Here is a 27,856-nt window from a genome sequence, read left to right as displayed (position 1 = left end):
CCGGGTCACTAGTATCGGAACTCTGTCCTCCCGGATAAGCAGTCGCACACCCGTCCTTTGTCTTCAGCTTTCGTCCACTCCCCGCTTTTACGCCGTCCGTGACCACGCTGTCAGGTTGCCAGGCGGCACCTCCCTCCTGAGTTTTATCTCAGAGGCGGCCGTGTTTCCCGGCCCCTCGCTTCTGAGGGACTGCGGCTTTGCCCCGCTCAGATTCTCTGCGGGAGGGTCTCACCGAGCACTGGCCGCCTGCCGGTCGCCCTCAGGAAGGGTCCCGGACCGGTTGCTGCCGACGCCCAGAGACTGCGGCCAGGTGCCAGCCCCGCGCCAGAAAAAGTTCCCGCCATCGTGTAGCGGCAGCGTCTCAGGGACGATGGAAAATCACAACCCGCATCTGGCACCGGGCTTCGCCCCCAGCGACCCTGTTCCAGCACCAGCGGATGTGGCCGTTCTCTGGGGTCTCCTGGGGCCGGGTGGCTGTGCAGCCTCTACCAGATGTCCTCCCTGCAGAGGAACCGCCTCTGCCTCTGGGTGAGGACCCCGAGGACCTCTCTCTCGGCTCTCGGGGATTCGCCCTTCCCACCAGAGCACCGCCAGGTATCGAATGGAGGAGTTTCAGACTCTGCGCTCCCCCTGTTTGTAGAGTCTTAGTGGAACTTAAACCCTCTCCTTTTCCCTTTTTTAGTTCAGTCCCTGCAGCTGTTTCCACTTTTCCACTTTCTTTCCCGCTGCTTTGCGGGGGGGGGGGGGGTGCTTTTCCCATATTCTACCCTTACCCCCGTCTCCGTCCTCTCTCCACTCGCAAAAACAGCTCCCCGCCCTCTGGAGCTTCTCTCTCCCCCTGTGCCGTGTACCTGCTAGTTCTGTGGTTCAGGTTGTGCAGATTGTTGTGTTATTCCTCAGATCAGTTTTCTAGATGTGCAGGATGGTTTAGTGTTGATCTGGCTGTATTTCATGGACGCAAGACACAAAAAACTTCCATGCTGTTCTGCCATCTTGACCCCTCCCCCTTATTACTATATTATTATGATTATTAGCAAATCACTTATTGGGTGTCTGTTGTCTGCCAGGCACCACTCTGGTAGACGTTTTACATGCTTTGTCTATAATTTTTTTTAACAATATCTATTTTTTTAAGTTTTTATTTTTATTTCATTTTATTTTGTATGAGGGAGAGAGAGCCCAAGTGAGGGCAAGCGGGGGAGGGCAGAGGAAGAGGAAGAGAGAGAATCCCAAGCAGCCTCCATGCTCAGAGCTCAGCAGAGGCTGACACGGGGCTCGATCTCATGAATCATGAGATCATGACCTGACCCTAAATTAAGAGTCAGACTCAACCGATTGAGCCACCCAGGTGTCCCTAAACAATATTTTAAAGGTGAGGTAACTAAGGTCCGGAGAGACTTTGTGTTGCTAGTAGAGGGCAGAGCTTCCAATAGGACCCAGGCTGTTTGCTTAGCTCCAAAGTGCAGATTCCACTCATGCCGCGAGGTTGGGCGTCCGTGAATCTAGATTACTGTGTTTTCCTTGTGCGTCATTCCAAACAGCTGTCACAGCTCTGGGCTCTTTACTTGGATTTATCAATTTATTTCAAGAGTCCTTCATTTTATTCTCTTCAGTTGAGAGAGAGAGAGAGAGGGAGAGAGAAAGAAAGAATGTGTGTGTGTGTGTGTGTGTGTGTGTGTGTGTGCATGTGTGTCTGTAACATTTGAATCCACCAACTGGACGTAAAAAAATGTTAACATTTTGTTGTATCTCTTCAGGTTTTTTACACAGCAAAACATTACAAAGAAAGTTAGAATCTACTCGGTTTTCCTTCTAAGGCCAGGACTAATGGCAGACCACGGACCTCACAGAGTTTAAGAATGGGAAAGGATGGAGAGGGGGAGTCTGTTTGCAGATGAGGAACCCTGGAGAAGGAAGCGGGGGTGAGTCGCCCACAGTGTGACAGGCAGGCAGGTTGGGGTGGGCTCGGCTCCTGCATACACACTCAGAGTGCCCTTGATGTGCACTTGAGGTGTCAAGGGTGGGGGGACAGCAATTATTACCCGCAGCCCGTGTTTCCCAAGTGCTTCCAGTCCCAGGATGCAGAGGTGTGAAGAGCCCCAAGGAACCCAGAAACGTCGGGTTCAGTCTCAGCGCAGCGCAGAAGTTATGCAACGAAGGAGGCATCCATCCAGCATCCGTGAGGGTGGAAAGGGAACTTAAGTCTCTGCTGTGGCATTTCCTGAAAGACGCCGGAGATGGGGCGTGCTCATAAGACACAGCGAACTTCCCGGGCTCTTCATCCCTCTCCCTGAGGCTCAGTCGCACGTGGTTACTCCCCACACCTGCGCCCCCACGCTTGGTCCTGCCCCGTGGGTCCCGCAGACCCCCCAGCCTGTAGCCTCAGCTCCGTTCTCCTCTCCGGGTGAAGTTCTTTTTTGTCCGTTTAAGCAGCCTTGTTGAGATCGAGTTCACACACCGTGCGATGCATTCATTTTAAGCACACAACCCAGCGGTGTTTAGGAAATTCAGAGAGATGTACGGCCACCACTGCAGCCAGTTCCGGAACATTCTCCGCATCTCAGAAAGAAGCCCATACCCTGTAGCTCTCACTGCCCTCTCCCCCGCCCATCTTCCCGGTGCACTCCAGAACCCCAGGCAACGAGGAGGCTACTTTCTGCCTCTGTGTGTCGGTCAGTGGCTGTAGATGTCCCTGCTCTGGGGTCGGGTCTTTTTAATGTTATCGACCATTTTTGCTGCTGCAGTTCTGTCCTCTTCACTCATCACTGGAGACTGCACGGCAGGGGAGGCCTCTTCTCTCTCTGGAAGATGAAGTGCAGTGGGGGGCCAGGACGGGGGGAGGGCTGCAATTTCCTATCTTTTCCCTTCTCCATTGTTATCCATGTAAACAACGACCTCCGATAGGACGTAAATTGAATTACTGCTCTAATAGAGGCATAATCGGCAGGCTTGGGAGAGAGATTACATCCTCAGGGGAGCGCGGGGCAGAGTTTCACAGGCAGGAGGGAACAGAGCTGAGTTGCGAAAGATAAATAAGGTGTCAACAGGTCAAGAGCTGGGAGGGAGCTTCCCGGAATGAGGGAGCGTGAGGGACGGAAGACCAAGGCTTCAGGTGGCAGGAATCGCGGGCTGTGTGTGAGAAGCGCTCGCTCCACGGGGCTGAGCAGCACGGGCTGAGTGACGAGGCCGGAAAGCTAATGAGAGCCACTGTTTACGGGAGCATTGTTCAGTTTTTATTTCATTATTGGCCCCTGAAGGAGAAAAATTAAATTTAAATATCCTTTCTCCCTAATGAAAGAAATTAAGTAGTAAGGGATGCAATTTTGTTGAGTAAGCCCGAGCTTTGGAGGGCCACAGACTATTATTGTGATGTCGTAGACCTCCACCACGTTGGGGGCGACGCGGCCTGTTGAGAAAGGGGGGTGGGCTAAGGCGCGCTTCCTACGCACTCCCGGGTCTCATTTAAGTTCTCAGATTAGCCCTGAGAGACGGCCACTGACTCACAACCTCTGTTGTACGGTTGTGCAAACTACAGGTCGCCGCTGAGTGAATCCCCCATAGTGATTAGCAGAGCTGGGATTTGAACCCAGGCAGGGTGGTTCTGCAGCCTGCGTTCTAAGCCAAGTGCCAGACTCCCTGGCGGGCCTGGGCTGGGCCATGTCAGGCCTTGACCCCTGTGTCAGGCCTGCTCTCCTCTGCCCCAGGCAGGCGCTTCTCTTCTTGCTGTTGACTGAGGATTCGGCTGGGTGTTCTGGGGCCTGGCCTTACCACGATGCTGAGCGAACCCCTGCCCCCCCACCCCCCCAACCCCAACCAAGGCTCAGAAGGAAATCGTCAGGTGGCAGGATGTTCTGGAAAGTGCATGGACTTTGAGGTCAGGCTGACCTAGCTTTGGTTTGGCTTTGCCACTTCCTAGCCTTGTGACCTCTGAACATTTAACTTGTCTGGGCCTTAGTTTCTCTGTCATGAGGACCATCCTGAGTATGCGGTGTCTCATGGGGCTGCTTATGCACTGGTGGATTCTAAACAGGCTGGAGTTACTTACTCCCAGAGTGGCTCAGCTGATTATTTCCCCCCTCTCCTGCTGGCTGTGGGGACCATGCACAGCAGGTGGGTGACTGAGCATGAGGCGGAAAACGATAGCGTATTCAAGATGGGGCAGTGGGGCTGAGGGTCCCCTGCAGCCACATGGGGGTCCCAATGGTCTTTGACTCTCCCCAGCACTGCTCCCCACCACACCTTTCCAACAGGAAAGCGAAACAACCAAAACAACAACCAAAAGGTGACAAGAAGTCTGTGTTCCAGCCTGGGGCAGCTGGTGACAACGGGGGTCCTAACAACGGAGAGAGCACACATGTCTCCTCTGTCCCTTGCTCCTCCTGCCAGAGTCATTGGTCTCTGGGCAACCACTGACTTCCTGAGATGCAGAAATCATGGCCATTGCCAGAGCGTCACTACTCTGATGACCCAGCCCTGAGAGGAGGAAGAGGAGGGAGGAGAAGGAGAGAGGGAATGGAAGGAGAAGGGGGAGGAGAAGAAGGGGGAGGAGGAAGAGGAAGGCAGAAGAGGAGTAGGGGGAGGGAAGGAGGAAGAAAAAGAGGTGGAGGGAGAGGAGGGGGAGGTGGGGGGAAGAAAAAGAGGGGGAGGAGGAAGGAGGAAGAGGGAGGGGAGGGAGGAGAAGGGAGAGAAGGAGGAGGAGGAGGAAGGCAGAAGAGGAGTAGGGGGAGGGGAGGAGGAAGAAAAAGAGGTGGAGAGAGAGGAGGGGGAGGTGGGGAGGAGGAGGAGGGGGAAGAAGAAGAGGGGGAGGAGGAAGGAGGAGGAGGGAGGGGAGGGAGGAGAAGGGAGAGGGGAAAGGAGAGCAGGAGGAGTAGGGAGAGGGGAGGAGGAAGCAAAGGAGGTGGGGGGGGAGGAGGTGCAGGGGGAGGAGGAGGCAGGGGCTGCAGACAGGACCTGCACTCTGGCTGCCCTTTAGAGTTGCCCCTGGGGAGTTTTTAAAACCTGCCATGCCTTGGCCTCACCCCACACCATTTCCACCAGAATCTTTGAGGGACTGGGCCTGGGCTAGCAGGATTTTGTAAAGATCTGCAGGTGATTGAAACCTGCAGCAAAGATGAGACCGAGGCCTCCTGGTCAGAGCGCAGCCTTCGGCGGGAAACAAACCAGGGCCGTCTCTGCCCCTGATGCCCCTCGTCTGCTCCTGCCTCTCTCTTCCCCCTCAGCCTCCTTGGAAACCTCTTCCGTGCCCACTCGAGGAAGCAGGACTCTGTACATTGCGGTCCCCAGGCCACATCTGGCCCGGGGCTTGTTTCTATAAATCAAGTTTTATTGGAACAACCAGACACATCCATTCACGGACTGTCTGTGGCTACTTTGGGGCTGCAGCGGCCTATCTGGCACCTCGCAGGAGAATGTCACCGGCCCCTGCTTTAAAGCGCTTGTGTTTCCCGGGGCTCCGTCCTTGGCCCCCTTTTCTTTTCACCCTTGTGCTCTCTCTGGGCAGTGACCTCATCCACTCCTGTGTCTCGATGACCATCTTTGTGCACAAGGTTCTCACACCTCCGGGTGGCAGGAGTGTGTCTGGGGACATGAACCAAGCCCCCTCCCCATGTTTTCTTCTCCTCCCCCTCCCTCCCCTCCATCAGCAGCTCTCAGTGCCTCAGGGGATGGCTGATAGAGTGGAAGCACAGGAGGCAGAATTTCCAGAAGGACCTGGAAATTTCCGAAGCCAAGGCTTCGGAGTTTCACAAACCTGGGTCTGAAAGACTTGGGTCGTAAAAACGTATGGCATAAAGACCGGGTGGGTCAAGATGGAGGGAGAGCCAGGCTTTGCGAAGGGCTCTGTGAACTCAGCAAGGAGGGACAGAGAAGCAGGATGCTGATGTGCGTTCACGAGAACACCCTGCTCCACTCCCCTGCCCTGCACCAAGCCCTGGGACCAGAGGGTAGCGTGACCCCAGACGGGGTGCAGAGAACCCGAGAGTGTGGGGAAGCTGTGTTGTCCATTCCCAAGGAGAGCTCTGGAATGCAGCAGGACCTGGTGTGTCCACCTCAGCAGGGTGTGGGAGCAGAGAGGAACTGGCTGAGGTGCATGGTCACACTGATGGCCTCCGACAGCCCACAACGTCCTCACAGACGCAACAAGGCTTGGAGAGCAGCCGCAGACTTCTCATCCCCATGGAATAGGGTTCAGAAGGGCTTAGAACAAGACATGAGGGGACATGTGCAGACCAGAGACCACAGATCAGCAGGGTTAGGGGCTTAGAAATAATCCTGTGGCTAGAGGAGAACCGAGGTTACATTTTGGCCACCCTGCAAAGTGCAAGCTGGTAATAGGAATCCAGCAGTTTCCAGAAGATTGGAGAAGCTGTATCTCTCGGGCATTGTGTTTCAGTGTGAGATTCATACTCACAGTGTTCATCTCCAGGACGGGCCTTTCCTGTGCAACCATGTTTATCTATGTTTCCACTTGGAAGCTTGCCAGACACACCAAACCCTGTCTGGCCAATGGGGAGCTGCCAGCCTCTTCCAGAACCTGCTTCTCCTCCTCTGCTATTCTCCCCATCTTGGGGAAGGGCACCCCGGCAGCCTCATCTCGCTGAGGGCCACTAGATCACCTCCTCAGAGCCTTCTCTGTTCTCATCCTTTCCTTTGGCCCTGACCTCTGTCCACCACCTGCTCGTCCTTTTCCCAGAATCCTGCTAAAGCATCTTCCCAAACTTCTCACTGTCTTTTGTCCCTCTTCTGACTCCTCAACAGACAGGTGATAACAATGGTAAAAATAATATAATTATTATTTTTTTAATGTTTATTTATTTTGAGAGAGAGAGACAGAGTGTGAGTGGCAGATGGCAGAGAGAGGGGGAGACACAGAATCTGAAGCAGGCTCCAGGCTCCGAGCTGTCAGCGTAGAGCCCGACACGGGGCTCGAACTCACAAGCCATGAGATTATGACCTGAGCTGAAGTCAGGCGCTTCACCGACTGAGCCACCCAGGCACCCTGGACCAGGTCTATACATGATGCTCTTGTATCTAACAATTGCACATACCTCTTGGATAACCCTCATTGATATCTACAATCACGTGGAAAACTCCTAGAATTACCTCATTTTATAGGCGAGAAAACTGGAGCCCGGTGACCTGCTGAAGTTACCAAAGGGTAAATGGTAAAGTTGAGATTTGAATTCAGGTATGTCTGCACCAAACACTCCCAAGACTCTCCAGAGCCTCAGCGTAAAGACAGTTTGTTCTCCTTGAGAGTGTCGTCCTCCTTACATGCTACCCGTGTTGTACAGGGAAGGGAGACACCTTGTACAAATACCCCAATTAACAAGAAGACGTGTCTCATTTGTCAGTGTTAAAGGTCTTTGAGCCACACGTTTACGGAGCTGAATGAGGGTGAAGAGATCGATAATGATTTCAGGTCTGATTGGTTCCTCTGTGCAGGTCTCTATCTCAGTTCTTCATTCCCCCAGATCTGTTTGGCCACAGAGCATAGCGCATTCTGTGTTAGAGAGAGCACCATTTTGGTGGCGTGGGATTGTCAATACCGCACAAAATCACCTTGACGGGCAGGGCACTGACGTCAGGCACTTCACATGTGTCGTCAGCTGTCGGACAGGAAACTTCCTATCGCTCAGGGTCTGGACAAACTTGTAGTGAACCTCGGAGCCAAATCCACAAACTGGAAATCTAAGGGTCTGTAAATTCCAGTGGTGGGGGCTTTGACGTCGTCCCCAGAGGTCCCTGAGTGTTGAGTCCACCCCTACCACGTCAATCGTAATGTGCAGTTTATCCCCTACTGGCTTTACTTTAAGACACAAGCGAAGCATTCATGACTTTTGGAGGGATGAGGTAGGGGTGTGGTTTATGTTATGACAGTTCTCAAACTCTGGGGTGAATCTGGAGCTCCGCGAGAACTAACGTGATCATAGAACCTGGGCTCCATGAAGAAGGCTATGATTTGGACTTTTGAAATTTAACCAGATTCCCCAGTTGATTCTGATACTGAACAAACTCTGAGAACCTTGTATCATAGGAATGGAAACCTTTACAGGGGAAAATAGGCATTCTGAATTCTTAAAATTCCCACTGGCCACTCCATCACCATGGGGTTTTAGACCCACTGGGTTCCATGCTCTTCCCATTTCATGTTTTTTATTCTTTCCTGCTCGCCTCCATTTTAGAAAAAAAAAAAAGAAAAAATTTCCAACTCCACATTTACTGCCAAGGGTTTTGTGGGCTGTTTTACAGATAGTGAAGCAGGCTCTGAGGAGTTACATTCTATATGCAAGGTCAGCGAGCACTATACCCGAGTGTGGAATCTGGGTTTCTCTGACTCTAAAAGATAGGAATTATCTGTTATAAAATAGCAGCCATGATGAGAGCTGAGAAAGCACACCTGAGGGGTGCCTGGGTGGCTCAGTCGGTTAAGCATCCAACTCTTAATTTCAGCTCAGGTCACGATCTCGCGATTTGTGGGTTTGAGCCCGACGTTGGGGCTTTGACAGTGACAAGCCTGCTTGGGATTCTGTCTTTCACTCTCTCTCTGCCCCTCCCCACTCTGTCTCCCTCAAGATAAATAAACTTAAAGGAAAAAAAAAGCACACCTGAGCATTCTGAGTGCTAATGTGTGGTTTGGTCCTCACCCCAGGTGAGCAGACAAGGAGGACTTACAGAGAATGGGGGGAGGCTCGTATTCAGACCTTACTCTACTTGGTAGTCTGGAGCTTTGAGCCTGCTTGACTGTCAGCCAGCTGGTGCGGACTTGGGAGAGTCACTGCCTTGCCCTGTGCCTCAGTCTCCACTCTTTTACCACAACTTCCTATTCACCCTCAATGTTGCTTTCAGCCCTATGCACCTGCTCTAAACTCCCTAAAGGAACAACCCATTTATCCCCAGGCTATCAGACCACTGCTGGCTTTAAGTCCTTCCTTGCCCACTCTGGACTCCATATTTGAACATATAAACCGCTATCCCATCAGTACTCAGTTTCCTTGCCTCCTATTTGTTCCTTTCCCCCACAAGCAGCCCCACACAGGGTCAACACAGTCACCTGTCCTCCTGGCCTGAGTGTATCCAGAGTGTGCACTCTCTCTCTTCTCTTATGCTCCTGCTCTACTGGCAGAGTGCTGTATGCAAAGGTGTCTTCCTTGTGCTTCTTGTCTAGCTCTGGGTCCCCAGTTTCTTAAACCCAGTGCAGGGACTTCCTGCTGTCAGCTCGTGCCCGTCACCGTGACTGCATGTTAACCAAGAGCTTTGAGTGTCACATCCCAGCATGTGCCCCTCGACCTCAGGATGTATACTTTGGCCGGCCTTTTCTAAGATACGCAGCCGACGGGTCTTTTCCCGCTCCCTCTGGCATATCTTCCTGCTTTTGCAGCCCTTCTACCATTTTGGAATTTGGAGTTTTAGTCTTGTCTCAGTTTTAGGATTAAAAAAACTCACATTATTGGGGTGCCCGGGTGGCTCAGTCAGTTAAGCATCAGACTCTTAATTTCAGCTCAGGTCATGATCTCACGTTTTGTGAGTTCGAGTCCCACATCAGGCTCTGTGCTGACAGTGCGGAGCTGCTTGGAATTCTCTCTCCCTCTCTCTCTGTTCCTTCCCTGTTTGTGCTCTCTTTCTCTCACAGTAAATAAATAAACTTAAAAAAACCTCACATTACTAATGTGTCTCTACAGCATCCTGTCTGCTCTCATCCCAGCCTACCTCTCTAGCCCCATCTGCCCATCTGCAGCTCCCACTGATGTTCTGTGGGTCAGACGCACTGGACTTCTTGATATTCCAAGAGAGCATCATGCTTCCTCCCCCCACGGGGCCTCTGCGCGTGCTGTCCTCTCTGCCCGGAGTGCTCCTTCTCCCTCTCTTGCTCAGCTTCACCCCTGCTGCTCTCATGTCTCAGCTTTGTTGTGCTTCTTCACAGAAACCTTCCCTGACCTTGCTGCCTGGATCAGATGCTGCGACTATTCACCCTCATGGGGCCTTCTTCGTGGAACTTATCAGAGATGTCGTGTTGCTGTCATCTGTCATTGTTCCTTCCTGTGTGCCTCCCCATTTGGGGATAGACCATGTTGCTCCCGGCTCTAACCCACTTTCTACCAGTATGTTGTCCATAGTAAGTACTCGACAAGTATTTGTTGAAAGAAAGAAAAAAAAAAAAGAGGAAATAAAGAGAGAAAGTGAGAAAGGAAGAAAGCAAGGCTTGGGAAATGGCTCACCAATGTCACAGTTAGTAACGAGTTGAACCGAACATGCACCTGGGTCGTCAACATCCAGAACTTTCTTGTTCTTTCCTCTCCATCACAGCTGCGTCCCATGTCCCAGCTGTTTGGGTGTCTGGCCCAGGCTTGGTCTGGCCTTTCTTCAGGACCTGCTTCCTCCACTGTGGCTTCTTCAGGTGGCCTGGGGGAACTTTACTGGTCCCATTGAGACTTTGCCTCCTCCTTTTTACATCTTTACTGCAGATGACACTTGGTTTCACGATTTTAATCAAGGAATTAATTGTATTTGTTCCCCCAGGCAGTTTTTAAGAAAAGGATGTGACTTCCTGAACATAAAATAAATGATAGGAAAGTAAACTGAAGTTTGTGCCCAGGGCAGTGGTTTTCCTGCTCCACACCCAGTCCAGGTAGAATGGTATTTCTTTTTTTAAAAATTTTCTTTAATGTTTATTTCATTCTTTGAGACAGAGAGAAACAGAGCATGAGCAGGGGAGGGGCAGAGAGAGAGGGAGACACAGAATCCGAAGCAGGCTGCAGGCTCTGAGCTGTCAGCACAGTCCGATGTGGGGCCCGAACCCACGAACCACAAGATCATGACCTGAGTCGAAGTCGGATGCTCAACTGACTGAGCCACCCAGGGTGCCCCGGGTAAAATGGTATTTCTGTTCATTCCTAACTCCACTGGCTTTTGGAGCTTAGGTTTCTCAGTTACTTGTGTTATTATTGAATATGTCAGCAGTGATTTGAGGCCCCTATTCTCTGCCAGAACACAGCCATCTACTCATTCACTGATTCATTTGGCCACATGCACACTGATAAAACAGTCTGGATTGGGCAGCGACCCCCTCCACCCCCGCTTTTCACCCCTCAGCTTCACCGAGGTGAAGTGTTCCACAAAAACCTTTGGATTTTTCCAACTCTGGGTCTACCAGAGCACTGTAACCTTGGGTAGGTGACAGAACGCTTTGACCCTCAGTGTTTTCATCTGAAAAGTAGGTTAATAATGTCTGCCTCTTGGAGTAGTTGTGACGGCTGCATGGATACTATGAATATTTGTACTCCGCCTCCCCCCATTCACATCTTGAAATCCTGGCTCCTAATATGATGATATTTGGAGGTGGAGCCTTGGGAGGTGATTAGGTCATGAGGGCAAATTCCTCATGATGAAATCAGAGTCCTTATAAAACAGACCCCAGAAAGCTCCCTGGCCTCTTCCTCCACATGATGACACAGTGAGAAGACGGCCGTCTCTGAAGCAGGAAGCAGACCTCACCAGACACCGTATCTGTTAGTGCTTTGATCTTGGACCTCCCACCCCTCCATGACTGCGAGAAACAAATTGTTGTTTGTAAGCCACCCACTTGATGATATTTTATTATAGCAGCCCAAGCTGACTGAGACAGATAGCAGAGGTATGGAGTGCTTGCCCCAATGCCCGGCCCAAATGATGAGCTTAATGCATTTCCTCTATGTCATTATCAAGGAAGCTGCATGTGCTATGTCACAGTGGTGTTGGGGGAGGTCATTGAAAGGGTATGAATGCCGGTTGACCCCTGAGCTGGACCCGGGTGATCAAAGACCCCTCACTCCCTTTCCCTGTCCTTGGAATGTACATTCTGCTTGCCTTCCCACTCCCGAAAGCTGTCCCAAGGACCCAGCCTTGAGACAGTGATGTGATGCTGAGACCATCTAGATGATAATCCTGACTGAACCCCGATAAACATAAGACTTGGTGGGCAGGTGTAGAGATCTCCTTGCCTGTCGGTGCCTAAGACAAGCCCCGTGGGTAGGTTCCCTTGCTTATCCAGCCTGCCACCTACCCATCCGGAGTGGCCCTCCTCTTTCTTCATCTCTCCCTGCCCTCTGTGTATAGGGGTCCGGAATCTGATCACACCCGGGAAACTCTGGAGGAGGTTGGCAACCAGCAAGGGGATTTTGTCACTCACCAGCTGGGGGACCTTGGGCATTCATCCCATATGCACCTCAATTTTCTCATCTGTGTGATGCACTGAATAATCCCTGTTTTTCCTCATTCAATAAGTTAGTATGAGATGATGGAATCAGGAAACAGTTGTGAAATGGCTTTGAAACGTGGGTTCCAGAAGCAACTGCCTCATTTTGGCAGTAATGTTTGGTAGTTTCCACAGACATCTGATCCCTTTGGCTAATTACACCAAAGTGTTTTCCAAAGCCCTTTTGCATGACATCCCCGAGGCAATAAAATTATACATTCTATTGTAATTCAACTCAAGGAACTTTTACTGATTACATGTTGGTCACAGACACAGTTGTGGGCTTTGGATTCCTTAAAACGAAAATCAATAAATGGTTCATGGAGCATTAAGTAGGGATTAGATGTGGAGAAATCACATTTCAACTTCATAGGGGACTTGAAAGTGTCCCCATTATGCCCTACCGAGCTGCACTTGGAGAACATCACCCATCACTTGAACTCTAGAAGGTCTTGGGGGTGGCCCTGCTTTAGTGTGATCATTTGCTTATGGGACATTAACTTCTCCCCGCTTCACGTCGCTGCCTTCACATCGAGGATAATTCCCTCACCTTCGGCTGGTTCATCACTGCCTCCTAACACGTAAGGAAGCCCTCGGGTTATTTCTGAGAGGCCCCAAAGTTCTCAGGGACAGTTCTCACACGTTATTATGTTCTGGTGCTGGCTGATATGAGCCCATTGGTCTCCACTGGCAGAGCCTTCTGGGAAAATATGCAGGCTTCTGCCATATTCTGGTGCTTTTCAGATGGCTGTATGGCACCATGGCTCTCCCAAAGCCCGTGGGCTTTATTCCGGCCAGGCTGGCTCTGTCAGGCATTGGCCACGAGCTGGTGGGACAGTGGCCAGCCAGGCTGCTCCTTTCTGGATACCACCCTATTTAATGCTCCTCTTTCCACAATGCTGTGATTCCTGTTCTACAGATAAGAGAGAACTAAGGCCCAGATTGGTTAGGTGATTCCTCCCTTAGGAGCCAAGCTGGGGTTCCAGCCCAGGAACCTCAAATCTAGGCTCCTGGCTTATCTTGTGTCACACCCACTAGTTTAGCCAAATAAATTCACCCTTTTAGTTGTCTCAATGCAGCGAGCTCATGTTTGTGTGGGACATTCCAGAGTGGCTGCCTCGGGGTGGGCTCGTGTAACCTGGGTCTGTATTGTTACCCCTGTCTCCAGGTGTGCCTTCAGAGCCCGGATGGTCCGGTCCTCTTAGCTCTTTCCAGGTTGGAAGCCATGGAGGATGTGGTCCGGCTTGATTCCACTTTTATCAAAACGTTAAGACTAGAGCTTGTTCCTGACAGTCCTGCATGTGAGGCAGAGAAAGCCTCAGTTGGCTCTAAGTTTGCAACAGAAATGTCAGACAGAGCAGATTCTGGGCTTGTGCTGTGATACCCTGTCTCCAAGGGAAGGTTAAATTGATACAAAGTTAGAGCTTTTCAGGGCGGAGCTCTCTGTACAAGACCAAGGGAGCATTTAAAACTTGCCTTTGAAAGAGAACCTCCAGGCTTGGTGGAATCCATTTTTGTTTGTCTATTAATTAATTTATTCATTAATTCTTTCAACAAATAGTTACGGGGGCCCTGCACTTGCTATGTTAGGGAAACAAAGATGAAGTAGGCATTGCTGTTGTCCTCTTCTTGGCTCTCGTTTCTGGATCATTTTGTTTCTAAAATGATCTCCGAAGGGCCTGAGCGTAGGTACCTCTCTCTGCCTCTGAGAAGCTTAGTCATAGGTCAGAGGTTACCCGGAGAGCAAGTGACACAACTAGGGTCTGGATCCAGATCACTTCCATGGCAAGTCCAAGATCTTACCCCATCACCTCTGAGTGATTTCCTATTGAGCATGTGCACTGGCTCGGCAGGTGCAGGTGTGCCCCTGCATGGGGAGGAGCAGGAGAAGGTCCACCCCTGTGAGAGAGCTCATGGGGCTCCTCTTGGGAGGTCCCAGGTGGGTCAGAGAGAGCATCGTGTGGGCGCCAGCTGGAGCACACTGGGCACTGTGGCGGACCGGTGGAGGGCTGACCACCCAGCTGAGCTTTGAAGGGGGAGAAGTTGGGCCAAGGTGGGTGAGGCAGAGACCTCACGTACCCGGATGTGGAAATCTGAGAAAACTGACCACGGAGTACCTGGGTCAGACCGAACAGAGCCCCCATGGTGGGGGGACAGGCCGGGGTCGTAAGGGGCCCATGTGCCCCCGCGGGGAATTTGAGCTTTACCCTGCAGGAGTAGAAGACACCTAATGGTGCTCAGGGTGCAGTGTGAAGGCAGGGGCAAGTATGTCACCACTTGAAGAGGTCCTTTGGGGTGAACTTTACGGGCTGAGTAGGGTTTAGGATGATAGACCATGGGCTGGGAAGGGGGTTTGGGGCAGAACATTGTATGTAGTGGTATCGTCATGTGCACAACATAAGGGAAATAAGCTAATGTACAGCTTCTGTTACATTCATAGTTTTCTTCTTCTTAGGAGTGGGTACTCCTCAATTAAGCCATGCTTGATTAATTGAAGTCCAGTAGTAATCAATGCAAGTTCATGTTTATCAGGACCTAAATTGTGTGGAAATGCTAAAAAGCCATGTTCTCCAAGGCTCTCCCTTGGAGCATTGGTTCTATAGGATGTTAATGGGTGTCACGTCCTGAAGGGCTGGCTCCTCGTCAAGGATATTTGGGGAAATGTTGGGGTGTAAATACACAGCCACTTGGTGGTGAAGCCTGTGCTCTGAATCACTGCACCAAATAGGTGTGAAGAGGTCAGAGGAAGTCTTTGCTAGACGGGAGGCCCTGCCCCCAAGTCCATGCTTCCTCACCCCTACCACAGGCAAAGGTAACTACTCTATGCTTTGTGTCCCCACTAGGCCTGTAGACTTTGACATCATGGCACCAGAGCCTTTGCAAAACATGCATTTTCTCCAGTTCTGGATTGGCAATTTCTAGCAGGCCTATGGTCTGGCCTATAGTCGTCTCTGATCCTTCAGTGCATAGCCGGTTGCCTTGCTGTGACTTGGCCTGTCTCTGATCCTTTCCAAGGCCGGGTATGTCTGGACATAGCACAGTCCTAGGCCATACCAACTTTCCATTCACCGAGACCCCTCAAACACTCTATGGCCCTTATCAGTGACCCTTCTACCTTGGGAACATCCCCACAGCTGGACCAGTTTCTCCTGGTCTGGTCCTGCCGGATCCCTGTTCTCTCTTAACTTTCCCTGGACATAGGCTCCAGCCCACTTTGGTTGTGCAGTATATGACCAAAGCTGAGGTCAGAAGGATGCCCTTGGGATGCAGAGGGAAGGGAACCCAATCCTTTGCCTGCTGGCCAGAGTCCTCTGTGTGAAGCACAAAAGAAAGGGCATGTGGGCGAGATACTGGGTTGATCATGTTTCCCTAAAATAGCTGCTCTAATAGCATTGTGCTGTGATTATTGAAAGCTTGAGTTAGCAATTGATTTCAGGCTGAGAGATCAATGTGAAAAAGAGATTGCGATGCAGGATTACGAAGAAGCCATCCGTGACCCCCACACTTATGAAGCGGCCACGTCTACCTCTCCCGCAGTTCAGTCACCTTATTGTAATTGTTTGTCTGCTGCTCTGGGCCCCTGTGAACTTCTGGAGGTTGGGGGCCCTGTGGGGCTCATCTTGAACAGCAGCTGGCTTACGGCAGGTGCTTGATTTATGATGTTCACAGCGTACCCTACTCTATGATGAAGAAACAGAGCCGTGGCACCGTTCTATTACTTGGCCACAAAATTAGAAAGTGGAAGAATGGACGTTTGAGCCTGTCAGTCTCATGACCGACAGGACTCTTTAAGTCCAAGTCTGGAAGAGGTAAAAGGTCCATGTATGTACATGAGACTTAGCTCTGTCCACGTGTTACCAGTCAGCTCCACGGGCGGCTTTGCTCCAGTGTCTGGGCAGTTCTGGTGCCCTCTGGTCCTAGAGGCATTCTCTGTTCTGGCCTGGATGCTCTTGTCACCACTACCCAGCACCAGCTTTGAATAAAGTCCTCACACAATCTGCCCAAATCCTCATATATCTCCATTCCTTTGACCATGGGCTTTCTTTGCACAGTCCGTTGAACAACAAAGCTGTTACTGTTTTCTGAGCATTACCAGGTCTAAGGTTGCATAGGAAACACCATGAAAGCATGGATGTGGGGCAGGTGGCCTGCTTTATTCACAAGACCGGTCACTTGCTTTCGTAGGCAAGGCAGGAAAATTTAAACTCAAACTTGGGGAGATCAATATTTTCTGAGGGTTTTGACCATGAGACTGTTCATAAAGAGTAGACACAGAGTTCCAATATCGCCTGTTTCTCATGAGCTTCTGGGATTTGGATATTCTGACTCTTCTAACTACCGCATAAATGGTACATGGAGAAAGGGGATGAATCTAAGTGGCCACTCAGAAAGGAACCCAGACCTGAATCCTTTACGCATTGCCGCTAAATCTCTTGGATTCTGTTTCTTCATTTCTTAGAAGTTGGGCTCAATGGATACATCCTTTCCCACAGTTGCCCTTGAAAATACTCATCCTTGTCTGATGGGAACAGCTTCTCTCACTCACACCACAATATGGCTGCAGGTGGATAAGCCATGCTTGTGCAATTTAGCCAACAGATTTAGTGTCCTGTGTGTGTAAATGGATTCAATCGCCACAATCCTGTGAGGCAGATGCTATTATTTTCTCCATTTTACTTCTGAGTAAATAGAGACCCAGAGGTTAAACAACCTGCCTGAGGTCCTAAAGCAAGAAAAGATGTGAAGCCGGGAAATGAACCAAATGTGAAGCGTACTGCAGCATGGGATAACACCCTCTGTTCACACTTTCTCCATTTCTGATGACCCTAGGGGTGGCATCCACCCCAAGTGACCATTCAGAGTTCTTGCCTTGGATTTGGATGGATTTAAGCAATAGTTGGTTTTCTTCAACCTCTACCCCCATCATTCTACTTTAAATTTTTCTTAAATGTTTATTTATTTTTTTTGTGGGGGGATAGGGGTTGGGGGGGGAGATAAAAGATCCGAAGTGGGTTCTGCACTGATGGCAGAGAGCCTGCCTGTGGGGCTTGAACTCACAACCCGTGAGATCATGACCTGAGCCGAAGCAGGACGCTCAACTGACTGAGCCACCCAGGCACCCACCCCATCATTCCACTTTGACATTTCTTCCCCAATAGTTCCTCGACTCCACCAGGACATTTAGTCCATCAATCATATCAGTCTCATTAAGCTTCTCATGTGAAGGTTGATTGGGAAAGAATAGGATCCTGAATTTGGAAGAGGGACATACTGAAATCCTAGTGAACCTGATTTATCCTTGCCATTAGAAGTCGCTTGATCTCTGGTGTCTGAAGAGATTAGCATTCTTTGCTTGAAAATTCCGTGATGACCTCCCCTGGGGCAGATGCCAATTCTCCTCCAAAACCCAAAACAGCCATTCCTGTTGTTGCTAGACACAAAATAAGGTTACACTGTGCTCCATGGACAAGTGAACACTGTGGGCCAGGATGAAATAACTTACACACAAAGCGAATTCTAAGATATTGCTAATATATATTAGAAATCTGAGTGCCATCTGTGGGAGTGGATTCTCAGGATGTGAGACCAAGGAAAACAGATTATGACACTGTATCAGGCTGAATTCATTGACATGGTGCACTTGCTAAGGCTAAGGATTTAACGGATTACCTCATGGAGCTGGAGACGGTTCTGACAGCTGGCAGAGTGAGTGGAACTTAGATTTACTCGTGGACTATATTTAATGAGGTTGGCATGGAAGCATTTCCCTGGCATGATGCGGAGGAGATGATCCGAAAGATCAGAGAGAAAGAGGTGTTGGAGTAGAGGTGCCACGTATGACGGGCACACTCACCTCCAGCTACGTTGCACAACAGTTGTGGCACCAAGACACTCTTAAGTAAGGTGCTGAGAAGCATGCCAGTGAGGGAAGCATCTGCATCCTCGAAAAGCTCTGATTTCTCTTCTTAGTAGGCCAGGTGCGGCAAGAGGGAACACCTGTCGAGATGGGCTCTTTGATTTCATTAGGGATGACAGGAACCGGGTGGAGTGGAGGGCAAGTGGCAGCGCTTCGTTGTCAAAGACAAGACGGGTGTATTCATCAGAAAGGGCTGCAGGGGTATGTTGGTGATCAGGGAGCTGTGGCCTGCAGGTGCCTTTGGCTGTGGTCACCTGATCGTAGTGTTCCTAGGAATCTCGGAATGAAAGAGATGCATAGGATAGGAGAGGACTGCAGGGTCTACGTAAAAGAAAAGAACAACCCTATATCTAATATTCAACACCCTAACTTGAGTTGAGGTCCCTTGGTTGAGGTCCCTACTTACCAAGATTATAAACTGGATACAGACTCCATCCATGGGGGGGGGGGTGGGTTTCAGAGCTTAATATCGCCATCAAAGTCTTGAAAGGCACACAGGTGGCGAGATCTATCACTGCCTCATTTAACTCACCAGGATGACCTCTACCAGAGTCAGATGGTTATTGGAGAATGACTGAACTAGCATAAGCTTGGGCAGGTTGGGTTCTTTTTTTTTTTTTTTTTTAATTTTTTTTTAACGTTTATTTATTTTTTGAGACAGAGAGAGACAGAGCATGAACAGGGGAGGGGCAGAGAGAGAGGGAGACACAGAATCTGAAACAGGCTCCAGGCTCTGAGCTGTCAGCACAGAGCCCGACGCGGGGCTCGAACTCTCGGACTGTGAGATCATGACCTGAGCTGAAGTCGGACGCTTAACCAACCAAGCCACCCAGGCGCTCCGGGCAGGTTGGGTTCTAATGGCGGTTGCTCGTGCAGATGTCGTGTCTATACTGGAGTAAAATCAGCAGGGTCTCTTGCACTTGGTACACAGCCGCTGACCTGGCTGATGCCTTTTTCTCATCTCTATCTGCAAGGACCGCCAGAAGCCGCTTGCTTTTCCCTGTCAGGGCCAACGGCACTCCATCACAGGTTTGCCACAGGGCTACGTCAGCTCTCTTGAACTTTGCCATAAAACGATACACAGAGCTTTTGATGATCTTGACATTCCACACGACACAATGCTGGTTTGCCGCGTTGATGGCATTGTGATGACTGAAGCTGTTTGGCTAGAAGTAGCGACTTTGATGTAGGGAGGCATGAGTAAATGAAAAGGTAGAAGGTAAAGCCTGTAAAAATCAAAGTCCTCTCACCTCAGAGAATTTTCTGAGTGTTTATTGGTCTTGAGAATGTTGAGATAGCCCCTCCAAGGTGAAAGACATGTTTCTGGATCTCATACTATGTACCAGGAGAAAAGCAGGATGCCGCACAATTCACGGTAGGTCCTTTGGACTTTTCTAACACATTCGCGTGTGTTACTACAACACCTGTCCACAGTCGTCTGAACGCTGCCTGTTGAGTTGGGCGCCAGAGCAGGAGAAGGCTCTGTGGTGACTGCAAGCTGCAGCACAAGTGTCTCTACCACTTGGATCTCATGATCCAGCAGACCCAGTGGTACCCAAAGTGTCTGTGGAAGTGGGGAGACTGTATGAAGCCTCTGGACAGCATCAGCAGAGGACATAGAACAGACTTCTAAGACTTTGGAGCAGATGCGCCCCCTCTTCACAAATAAGTACTATGCTTTGCTCCTGGGCCTTGGCAGGCACAGCGTGTGTAATCCTGAGGTAATCAGGGGAGTGAGTGGGGCGAGATTTCTATTATAAATTGAGTGTTTCCAAGCCACCTAGCCGTAGGTCGGGAATGCCCAGCAGCAGTCTCTCATCCAGCGGAATTGTTATGTGAGAGACTGAGCTTGGGCAAGTTTGCAAGGGGCCAATAAGTTTCTTGAGCAGATGGCTCAGATTCCCTTAACATCAACTCCCACCACATTATCTTCCATCCCTCCATCTGTGGGCTCAGAAGTGTGGGCCCGGTATTACCGAGACTGACCGAGCTAACACTACAGCTTAAGTGCCTGATTTTCCAAATGTGTAGAGTGATGGTAAACTCCCGGCATCGCACCGTTCCCTGGGGGACCAGCCAGCCACCAGCGGTATGCAGATAACATTGGACCTCTTCTGCCATGAAGGGGACACAGATCTCTCCTTATTAGGATAGACACATATTCTAAATATAGGTTTGCCTTACCCTCCATCATGCCATTCTGCACAGCACTATTTTTGATCAAGGAACACATTTCACAGCAAAGCCAGTGCAACAATGAGCTCGTGCCTATGGAATGATGAGGCATCACTGTATCCTTCATCAGTCACAAGTGTCCAATCTCATTGAAATGTGGAACGGCTTACTGAAGATGTATTTAGTTAGGAGACAACACTTTGAAAAGTTGGGGTTCTCTATTATAGGATGAAATATATATATTTTGAAACAGAGAGAATTATATGATCCTGTCTTGTCCATAGCCAGAATACACAGATCCAGAAACTAGGCAGTGAACTTGAGGGTGGTATCTCTTTAATAAGCTACCGCAGACTTTCTGCTTTCCATTTCTAAAATACTGGATGGTCTGGAAATCTTAGTCTCCAAGGAGAGGGATTCCATCACTAGGAGACACAACAATAGGACGAAACAAATGGTGGTGAGGAATAAAATTCTGTAACCACACTGAAATCATGTAGTTCCCTGTTAACAGCAGGTGGTGTTACCTAACCTAACACATCCTTACTCCGAGCAGCATGAACTCACGCCTGATACTCTCCCGGGGGAAATAATGTCATAGGGAGAACTAACCGTGCACCTGAGGGACACAGTCACTATAAAAGAAAGGCAAGAATATGAGATTCAGCTCTACTCTAAGAATAAAAATTAATGGTCTAGACAGGTCATAAATTCAAAATAAGGATAATAATTTTCCCCACAGAGATAAGAGAGGATATTGGTAACAGGAAGCAGGAGCAAGAAGTTAATAAAACAGAATCAAGTTGAAATGCATGGTGAGGAAAATGTTTTAAAATAAAGAACACAACGATGGGCTGCACGATAGCCTGCATAGCGTCCAGAATGAAATAGCTGGAAACCAGCTGGAGGAGCCCTCCCAGAAGGCATCAGGAAGGAATACAGAGCTGAGGAAAATTCAACGATCTTCTACTAGAAGTCCCCGAGGGAAAGGCAAGAGTGATTGGAGAGGAGACATTAGTGGAAGAACTAATGACTTCGGGTCTTCCAGAATTAATGACATTGATCTTGACTGAAGATCTTCACAGAGTGGAGACAGGGTGGAAAAGGACAAACAGACACCTTTAAATGTTAGAGAAAAATTTAATTCTATCAAAGAAAAAAGGGAGACTACAGCTATCCAAGCAGATAACATTTACCCAGGACTCTTATCTGGTGGGTACTGTTCTAAGCCTTCACATGGATGAGCTTCCTTCGCCCTTCTCACAAATCTAAGATGTGGGGACTCTCATCATCCCTATTTGTACATGAGGAAATGGAAGTACAGAGAGTTTAAGCAACTTGTCCAAGATCTCAGAGTCGGGACGTGGAGGAGTGGGTTCTCGAAGCCCGAAGTCTCTTGCTCTGGAGTCTCGGTTCTTAAGCACCAGGCTCTCCTCCTTGAAAAGTTTGTAGAGAGAGAAGACAGATCACTCAGGAATAAAAATCACCTCGGCATTAGACGTCTCAATAGCACTGGTATGGTCACGAAGGCAGCGGGGAGATCATTTCAAAATATTATAGGAAAAAATAATTTGTAACATAGAATTAGCTAAACCAGAGGGAAAGAGGTTGAGTAAATTGCATGGAGAAATACATACAGTAAGAGGAGAAGCGGTCTTAGCTGCGGTCCATTAATCTTTTTAAATATTGCCTCTGCTAAATGCTGGGAGAATTGTGGCTCTGACAGCCATTTTCTTTGAGAGTGTAATTGCCTGCCTGGGAAGGAGGGCAGAGGATGAACGGTGTTCTCAGGTGGGCTTGCACTTTTACCCTCTCTGCTTCCGAGAGCTGCGGAGCCAGGGCTGTGGGGCCAAGAGCCGAGGCCATCGCTAAATGTTAGATACACCCAGACAGCCCCTCTCTACACAGGTTGGAGGACAGAGATAAATGCAAGGGAAGATCTTATGGATACATGAATTTTATGATGCAATCTCCAGGCTGTAAAATGGACAGGATGAATGCTCTTGAAAGCCCCTGAGACGGTTATAAAGTCAACGATTGGGTGTCATCTCAGCTCAGAGGAAATGTACTCGGTTTGGTTTGTGCTGACCATCCTTGACATCAGACATGTGTAATTTTAGTGTTTGCATTAAGGAAGTGTCATTAAAAGGTTCTCCCAGGGCAAGTTCCCTCATTCTAAAAGCCGTCAAAGGCCCACCATCGTGGAACCATGCCATTTTGAAGTTAGACGGCATTGTTTTTACTAAGGTTCTTAATTTTTATAGATGAGAAAACTGAGACTCGAGAAAATGTGTGATCCCTCCCCCAAGGTCATCCAAATAGTAAAGGACAGCCCACACTTGAATTCCTACCTAATTCGGTCATTCACGTGCATGTTTTGAGGGTCCACGACATATGGCAGACATTCTCCTGGGTCCTAGAGTACAGCAGTGAACAAGGCAGAGGTCCTCTCTGCCAGCCACAGGTTTACATTGTATAAAGGAGAGAGAGAGTAGAGGTCCAAGCCAACAAATGTTGATGATAGCTATGGTGGTGACAGGTGTGAAGCCAACAGAAGAGGGGGTGATGTAGAAAGTGGTGGGGAAGGCGGCTGGCTATCATCTGCTGAGACAACAGGGTGCGGTTTTTGAAGACGTGATATTTGAGATGAGATTTGGCCGTTTGAAAATGTGGGTCGAGGGGGAAAACAAGGCCATGGCCCCAAGGCAGGTACATATTTAGCCACTTGGGGTGGAAGGAAAGTAGCTATTTTTAGAACAGAGTGAGTGAAGGGATAGGTGCCCTGGGGCCACATTTTGCTAAGATGTTTGGGTTGTGTTCTGTAAGCAATGGAAAGCTATCAAAGGGTTTAAAGCTGAATGGTGTCATAATCCGATTTGTATTTTCCAGAAAGATCGCTCTGGCTGCTGTGCAGAGAGAGAGGGGTCACAGCACCAAAGATACAGGCAGACCAGGTAGGAGGGAGTCTACCCAGCAGCAAAGACCACGCTTCCAGCTACTCTCCGACATTGTTCCCGATCCCATTATCCCACAAAGGTATGAGATTTATCCAAATAAACCCAGTTTGCATCTTCTGATTTCCAGTCAGGTTGTCCCCTGCGGTGACAGGCTCCAACCGTCTTTCCTGGTACTGGAAGAGATGTGTAGAGCAAAACACATTAATTTGAATGGTTTATTTACACAAAAAACTTTGTGTTCCTGCTCAGTGCGAGGCTCTCTGCCAGAGAGTAGAGATGTTGAGACTGGAGACGTGGTTCCTGCTGCTGAGTGTGGTGGGGGGCACTTACAGGTGGACAGTCAGAATACAGTGTGCACAGAAGGGGGACTCATAACCTGGAGGCAGCCTGCATAATGGAAAAGCCAGGGGTGCTGGCCCGGGGACCCGAGTGGGAGACACAAGACCCGTGTTGGAGGCTTGGCAATGCTTTTGAGTCTTCCGTGATGAATACAAGTGTACGTGTTCACGAGGGAAGGGACTTTGAGGCAGAGGGATCAGTGTTTGCATGGCAGGTGGATGTTGAGAGGGTTCAAATAACGTGTAGTCATTTCGTTTGGCTTGGGATGTAACAACAGGGTTTGCAGGGAGAGTGTGAGGGAAGGGAGTGTAAGACGTTACGTGTGGTAGATATGAACCCGGGCTTCCTTCCGTGTGAGAGACTGTTTTGAATCCCCGCTTACGTGGGCGATGCATGAATTAGGATTCCTGGTTGCGAGAAAAGAGACTGACTTCAACTGGTTTAACCAAGTAGGAATGTCTGTTACTAACTTTCAGGGATATGTAATGGGTCCCAAAGGAGGGATAAAGCCGGGCCTCTGGTAGGAGCCCAAACCGGGCTTTGTGGAACCGTGCAAGTCTAAACGTCTGCTTCTCTCTGCACGTCTGCTGAATGATTCTCACTGCAAACCGATTTTCCTGCTTCTTAGGCCACAAACAACTCCCGAGTTTTTATCTCCTCTGTTCATGAGACCAGAGAGCACAGAACAAAAAGAGCAGACTCAGATCCAAATTCCCGGGGACCAGCATTATCATTAGACTGTTTTGAGTAAAGTATTCACTTCGATACTGTTGCCAGGAAGGTCAGGCCAGGTGGTAAAACGTGGCTTCCGGGAGCCACCGAGGACTCATGTGGCTCATGAGCTAATTTATGTAAGATCCTTAGCAATATGCCTGGCATGTGGTGATTATTCCATAAATGTGATTCCAGGAGGTAAGAGGTGAGGGCAGGGGTGGGTGTACGTACAAAGGGTCCTGGAAAAACTATTTGTGTTCAATAGTGTCAGACAATGAGAGGGGGCCCGGCACACTGGCACAGAGCAGAGAATCACTGAGTAGGTAGGTTATTACTGCGTCAGAATGCTCTGCTCTGTCTCCCCCCACCCCACCCCCACGCCCCTTGGCCCGTTAGTTTCTTGCCTATCAAGAAAGTTGTTTGGCTCCAGTATGTATTCTCAGCTCCGCAGACAGTAACCGATGCCCCCGACCACTGGCTGCAGTCTTCCACCCAAACGAATGGCTCATTGTCTCCCGCCTGCAGCCTCCACGAGCCTGGACCTTCTCGAGCCTCGCGGTCAGGCCCACTCTGCCCCTGAGCACTACATTTTGGACCCCTGGAAACTCTACCCTTCTTCCGACTCATGTCAACAAGATCCCAGCATGCCTTGCAGCCAGCAGCGCCTGAGTTATCTCATTGCAGAGACACATTTGCCAGCTAGCACATTTGCTGCTTTAATTAGACTAGTTTTGACAAGCTCCAAAACTTTGTTTTTGATTTTTATCTTTGGGATGATTTAAAGCACCATAAAGCTGTGTAATTGTTGTGGGCAGGTCACATATTCACCAACATCCATCTGCTTCCTTGGAAAACTAAGCACCCCAAGCTTGGAATGGAGCGTGGAAAGCAGACAATAAAAAGAGATTGCCATAGGTTAATGCTTTTTCTCGTGCCAAATGTTTGTTTGTTTGTTTGTTTTTAATTTTACTCTCTCTAGTGTTCTTGGCAGTGTACTTAAGCAACTGTTTTGACCTTCCTTTCATTTTCAACCGATAAAAAATAATTAACATGCTGATATTCTGGGCTTGTTGCTTTCAGAGGAGGTGAAGATGTTCGCATGGTGCCTGGGAGTCTACAAAGGAAACTCATGTAAATTGCCTCATTTAACATAATCCCATGAAGCCATGCGCCTGTCATCAGTCCCATTTTACAGATAAGGAACCCGAAGCTGAACAAGGTTCAATGGGTATTGCAAGGTCAATGAAGCTCCATGAAATGAGTGTTTATTGAAGCTCCCCTTTACTGCCACGGGCGGGGAAAAGATACCACGTACAATGCAGAATTACTTGGGACTTTGCTAGCACATTGTTCCTCTGTTCTGCTGTTCTGCTTCCCTGTCTGCTCTCATGTCAACTGACTTTTGCTCATTGGATAGTTGGCTTCAATAGAGCATCTGGTTATACTTAATTTTTTTTTACTTTTATTTATTTGAGATGAAAGAGAGAGAGAGAGAGAGAGAGAGAGAGAGAGAGAATGAACAGGGGAGGGGCAGAGAGACAGGGAGAGAAAATCCCAAGCAGGTTCCCCACTGTCAGCGTAGAACACAATGCAGGGCTCTATCTATCTCACAAATCGTCGGATCGTGACCTGAGCCAAAATCACAAGTTGGGTGCTTGACAGACTGAGCCACCCAGGTGCCCCATCATCTGGTTATACTTATTAAGGCCACGTGGAGGTTGCAGGTCCCGGGAGTGGAATGGGGTTCTCATCGTAGCCATTCCTGAATACATAATTCCGTGACAGACTGCCCAACTGGATCTCGTCTCTGTGCTCCTTTCCCAGAATTATACAGCTTAGCCCTCCACACCCACCCTTCCTTACATAGATGAATAAATTTTTTTTTTTATCTTCCCAGGAATGTTCCTTTCGGACTAATTAACAAGGGGGGAAAATAAGCTTTAGGGGTTGATTGGCGAAGTCTTGGGCCTACCCTGACATATTTGTTGACTGTAGGCCTGCCACTTCTCTCAGCTTCTGGGCAACATAAGCCCAACAATATTGTCTTGAGTAATAAACGAGATTACTCACAATTATCTCAAACATGTGCAGGCCTCTTCCCTTTAAAAAAAAATTTTTTTTAACCTTTATTCATTTTTGAGAGACAGAGAGTGAAGGGGGAGGGGCAGAGAGAGAGAGGAAGACACAGAACCGGAAGCAGGTTCCAGCACAGAGCCTGACGTGGGGCTCCAAGCCACGAACTGTGAGATCATGACCTGAGCCAAAGTCGGATGCTTAACAGCCTGAGCCACCCAGGAACCCCAGGCCTCATCCTTTTTAATCAGTCTGCTACTTACTGCACCCCTGCCCCACTGCCCTAACCCTACCCTAGGCTCTTACTCCTCAATTCCCCTGTTGGCCTCTGAACTTCCTTCTCCCAGGGAATATTCCACCGAATACACATACATTGGGCGAATTATTTACCTCCATCCCTCTACTGAGGGGAAAACTCTGTCCTTCTCCCTCCCCTACATTCACACGTTCCTCCCGCTGAATCTTCTGGGTCCCGGCGATGAGCTTGCCATTTATGACCGGCCATGACATTATGGAGAGGCACAGGCTGCAGGTGAAAACAGATGAGGTGCATATTAACTACTTTCCTCTTCGTTCTCCCCCACATCTTGTCTGTTGCCTGTTCCTGCTGCGCAGTCCTCCCCGTGGGCCTTTTGGCACACGGATTCTTCTGCGTGTCTCACCTTCTCCTCACCTCTGGCTGTGAAATCCTGTCCTTACTCCAGTATCTCCATGAAATGATAGCTCTCTAGTGTCCTGTGATGCGGCCTTTCCTTGCTCTGTGTGATCGCGGTGTTGACAGGCATTGTTTGAGCAGTGTTTTGGGCCAGGTTCCCTAGACGTCGAGTCTGGGAAGTCTTCATGCAAGTGGCCTGAGTGTTGGTAGACATGTGAGGGAGTGAGGGAAGGAGGTCGGATCCAGAAAGGAAGGTAGGCAAAAAGAGAGAGAGAGAGAGGGAGAGAGAAGCTTCATAACCTCATTGAAATTGTAGAGTGGTGGGGCTGGCGGTGGGGGAAATGGGGAGATGTTGATCCAGGAGGAGGAACTTGTAGCTATAAGATGAGAAGGTCGTGGGATCTCATGTAGAGTGGGTGACTGTGGTTCACAGTACTGTCTTCTACACTTGAGAGTTGCTAAGTGGGTAAATCTTAAATGTTCTCATCACAAAAAAGAAATGGTACTTGTGTGACAGGGTGGGGGCTTAGCTGACCCTATGGTGGTAATCACTTTGCAGCATATGAGTGCATTGGGTGATACTTTGTAAGCCTTAAATGTATACAATGTTGCATGTCAATTACATGTCAGTAACTCTGGGGAAAAAAAGACAAAGACAAAGAAATCTAGGTTTCGGGGAAGCGAGCCTCAGCCTGACCCCACCCGGAGGTCAGGAGTGTGAGTTGCACCAGCAGCTGTCTTACCCAAAGAGAAGGTGGCTTTGGTCAGCCATTGTCTAGGAGCCGTTTCCCAGC

The 27,856-nt window shown here is 49.3% G+C and overlaps 1 protein-coding gene across 1 annotated transcript in view; it reads left to right on the top strand.

Moving 5' to 3' along the window:
* ZFAT (zinc finger and AT-hook domain containing) overlaps positions 1-23,360 on the top strand; it is a 253,317-nt gene extending 229,957 nt beyond the window's left edge. The window contains exon 16 of the mRNA XM_042923645.1: positions 23,214-23,360. Within this exon, the coding sequence (XP_042779579.1) occupies positions 23,214-23,282 (69 nt within the window). The 3' untranslated portion in view covers positions 23,283-23,360. The remainder of the gene's footprint in view (positions 1-23,213) is intronic.
* Positions 23,361-27,856: the final 4,496 nt, after the last annotated feature.

This window comes from Panthera leo, chromosome F2 (genome assembly GCF_018350215.1).
Source record: "Panthera leo isolate Ple1 chromosome F2, P.leo_Ple1_pat1.1, whole genome shotgun sequence".
Classification (NCBI taxonomy): domain Eukaryota; kingdom Metazoa; phylum Chordata; class Mammalia; order Carnivora; family Felidae; genus Panthera; species Panthera leo.
The sequence above is the reverse complement of the archived record's forward strand: the minus strand, read 5'-3'. Positions and strand labels throughout refer to the sequence as shown.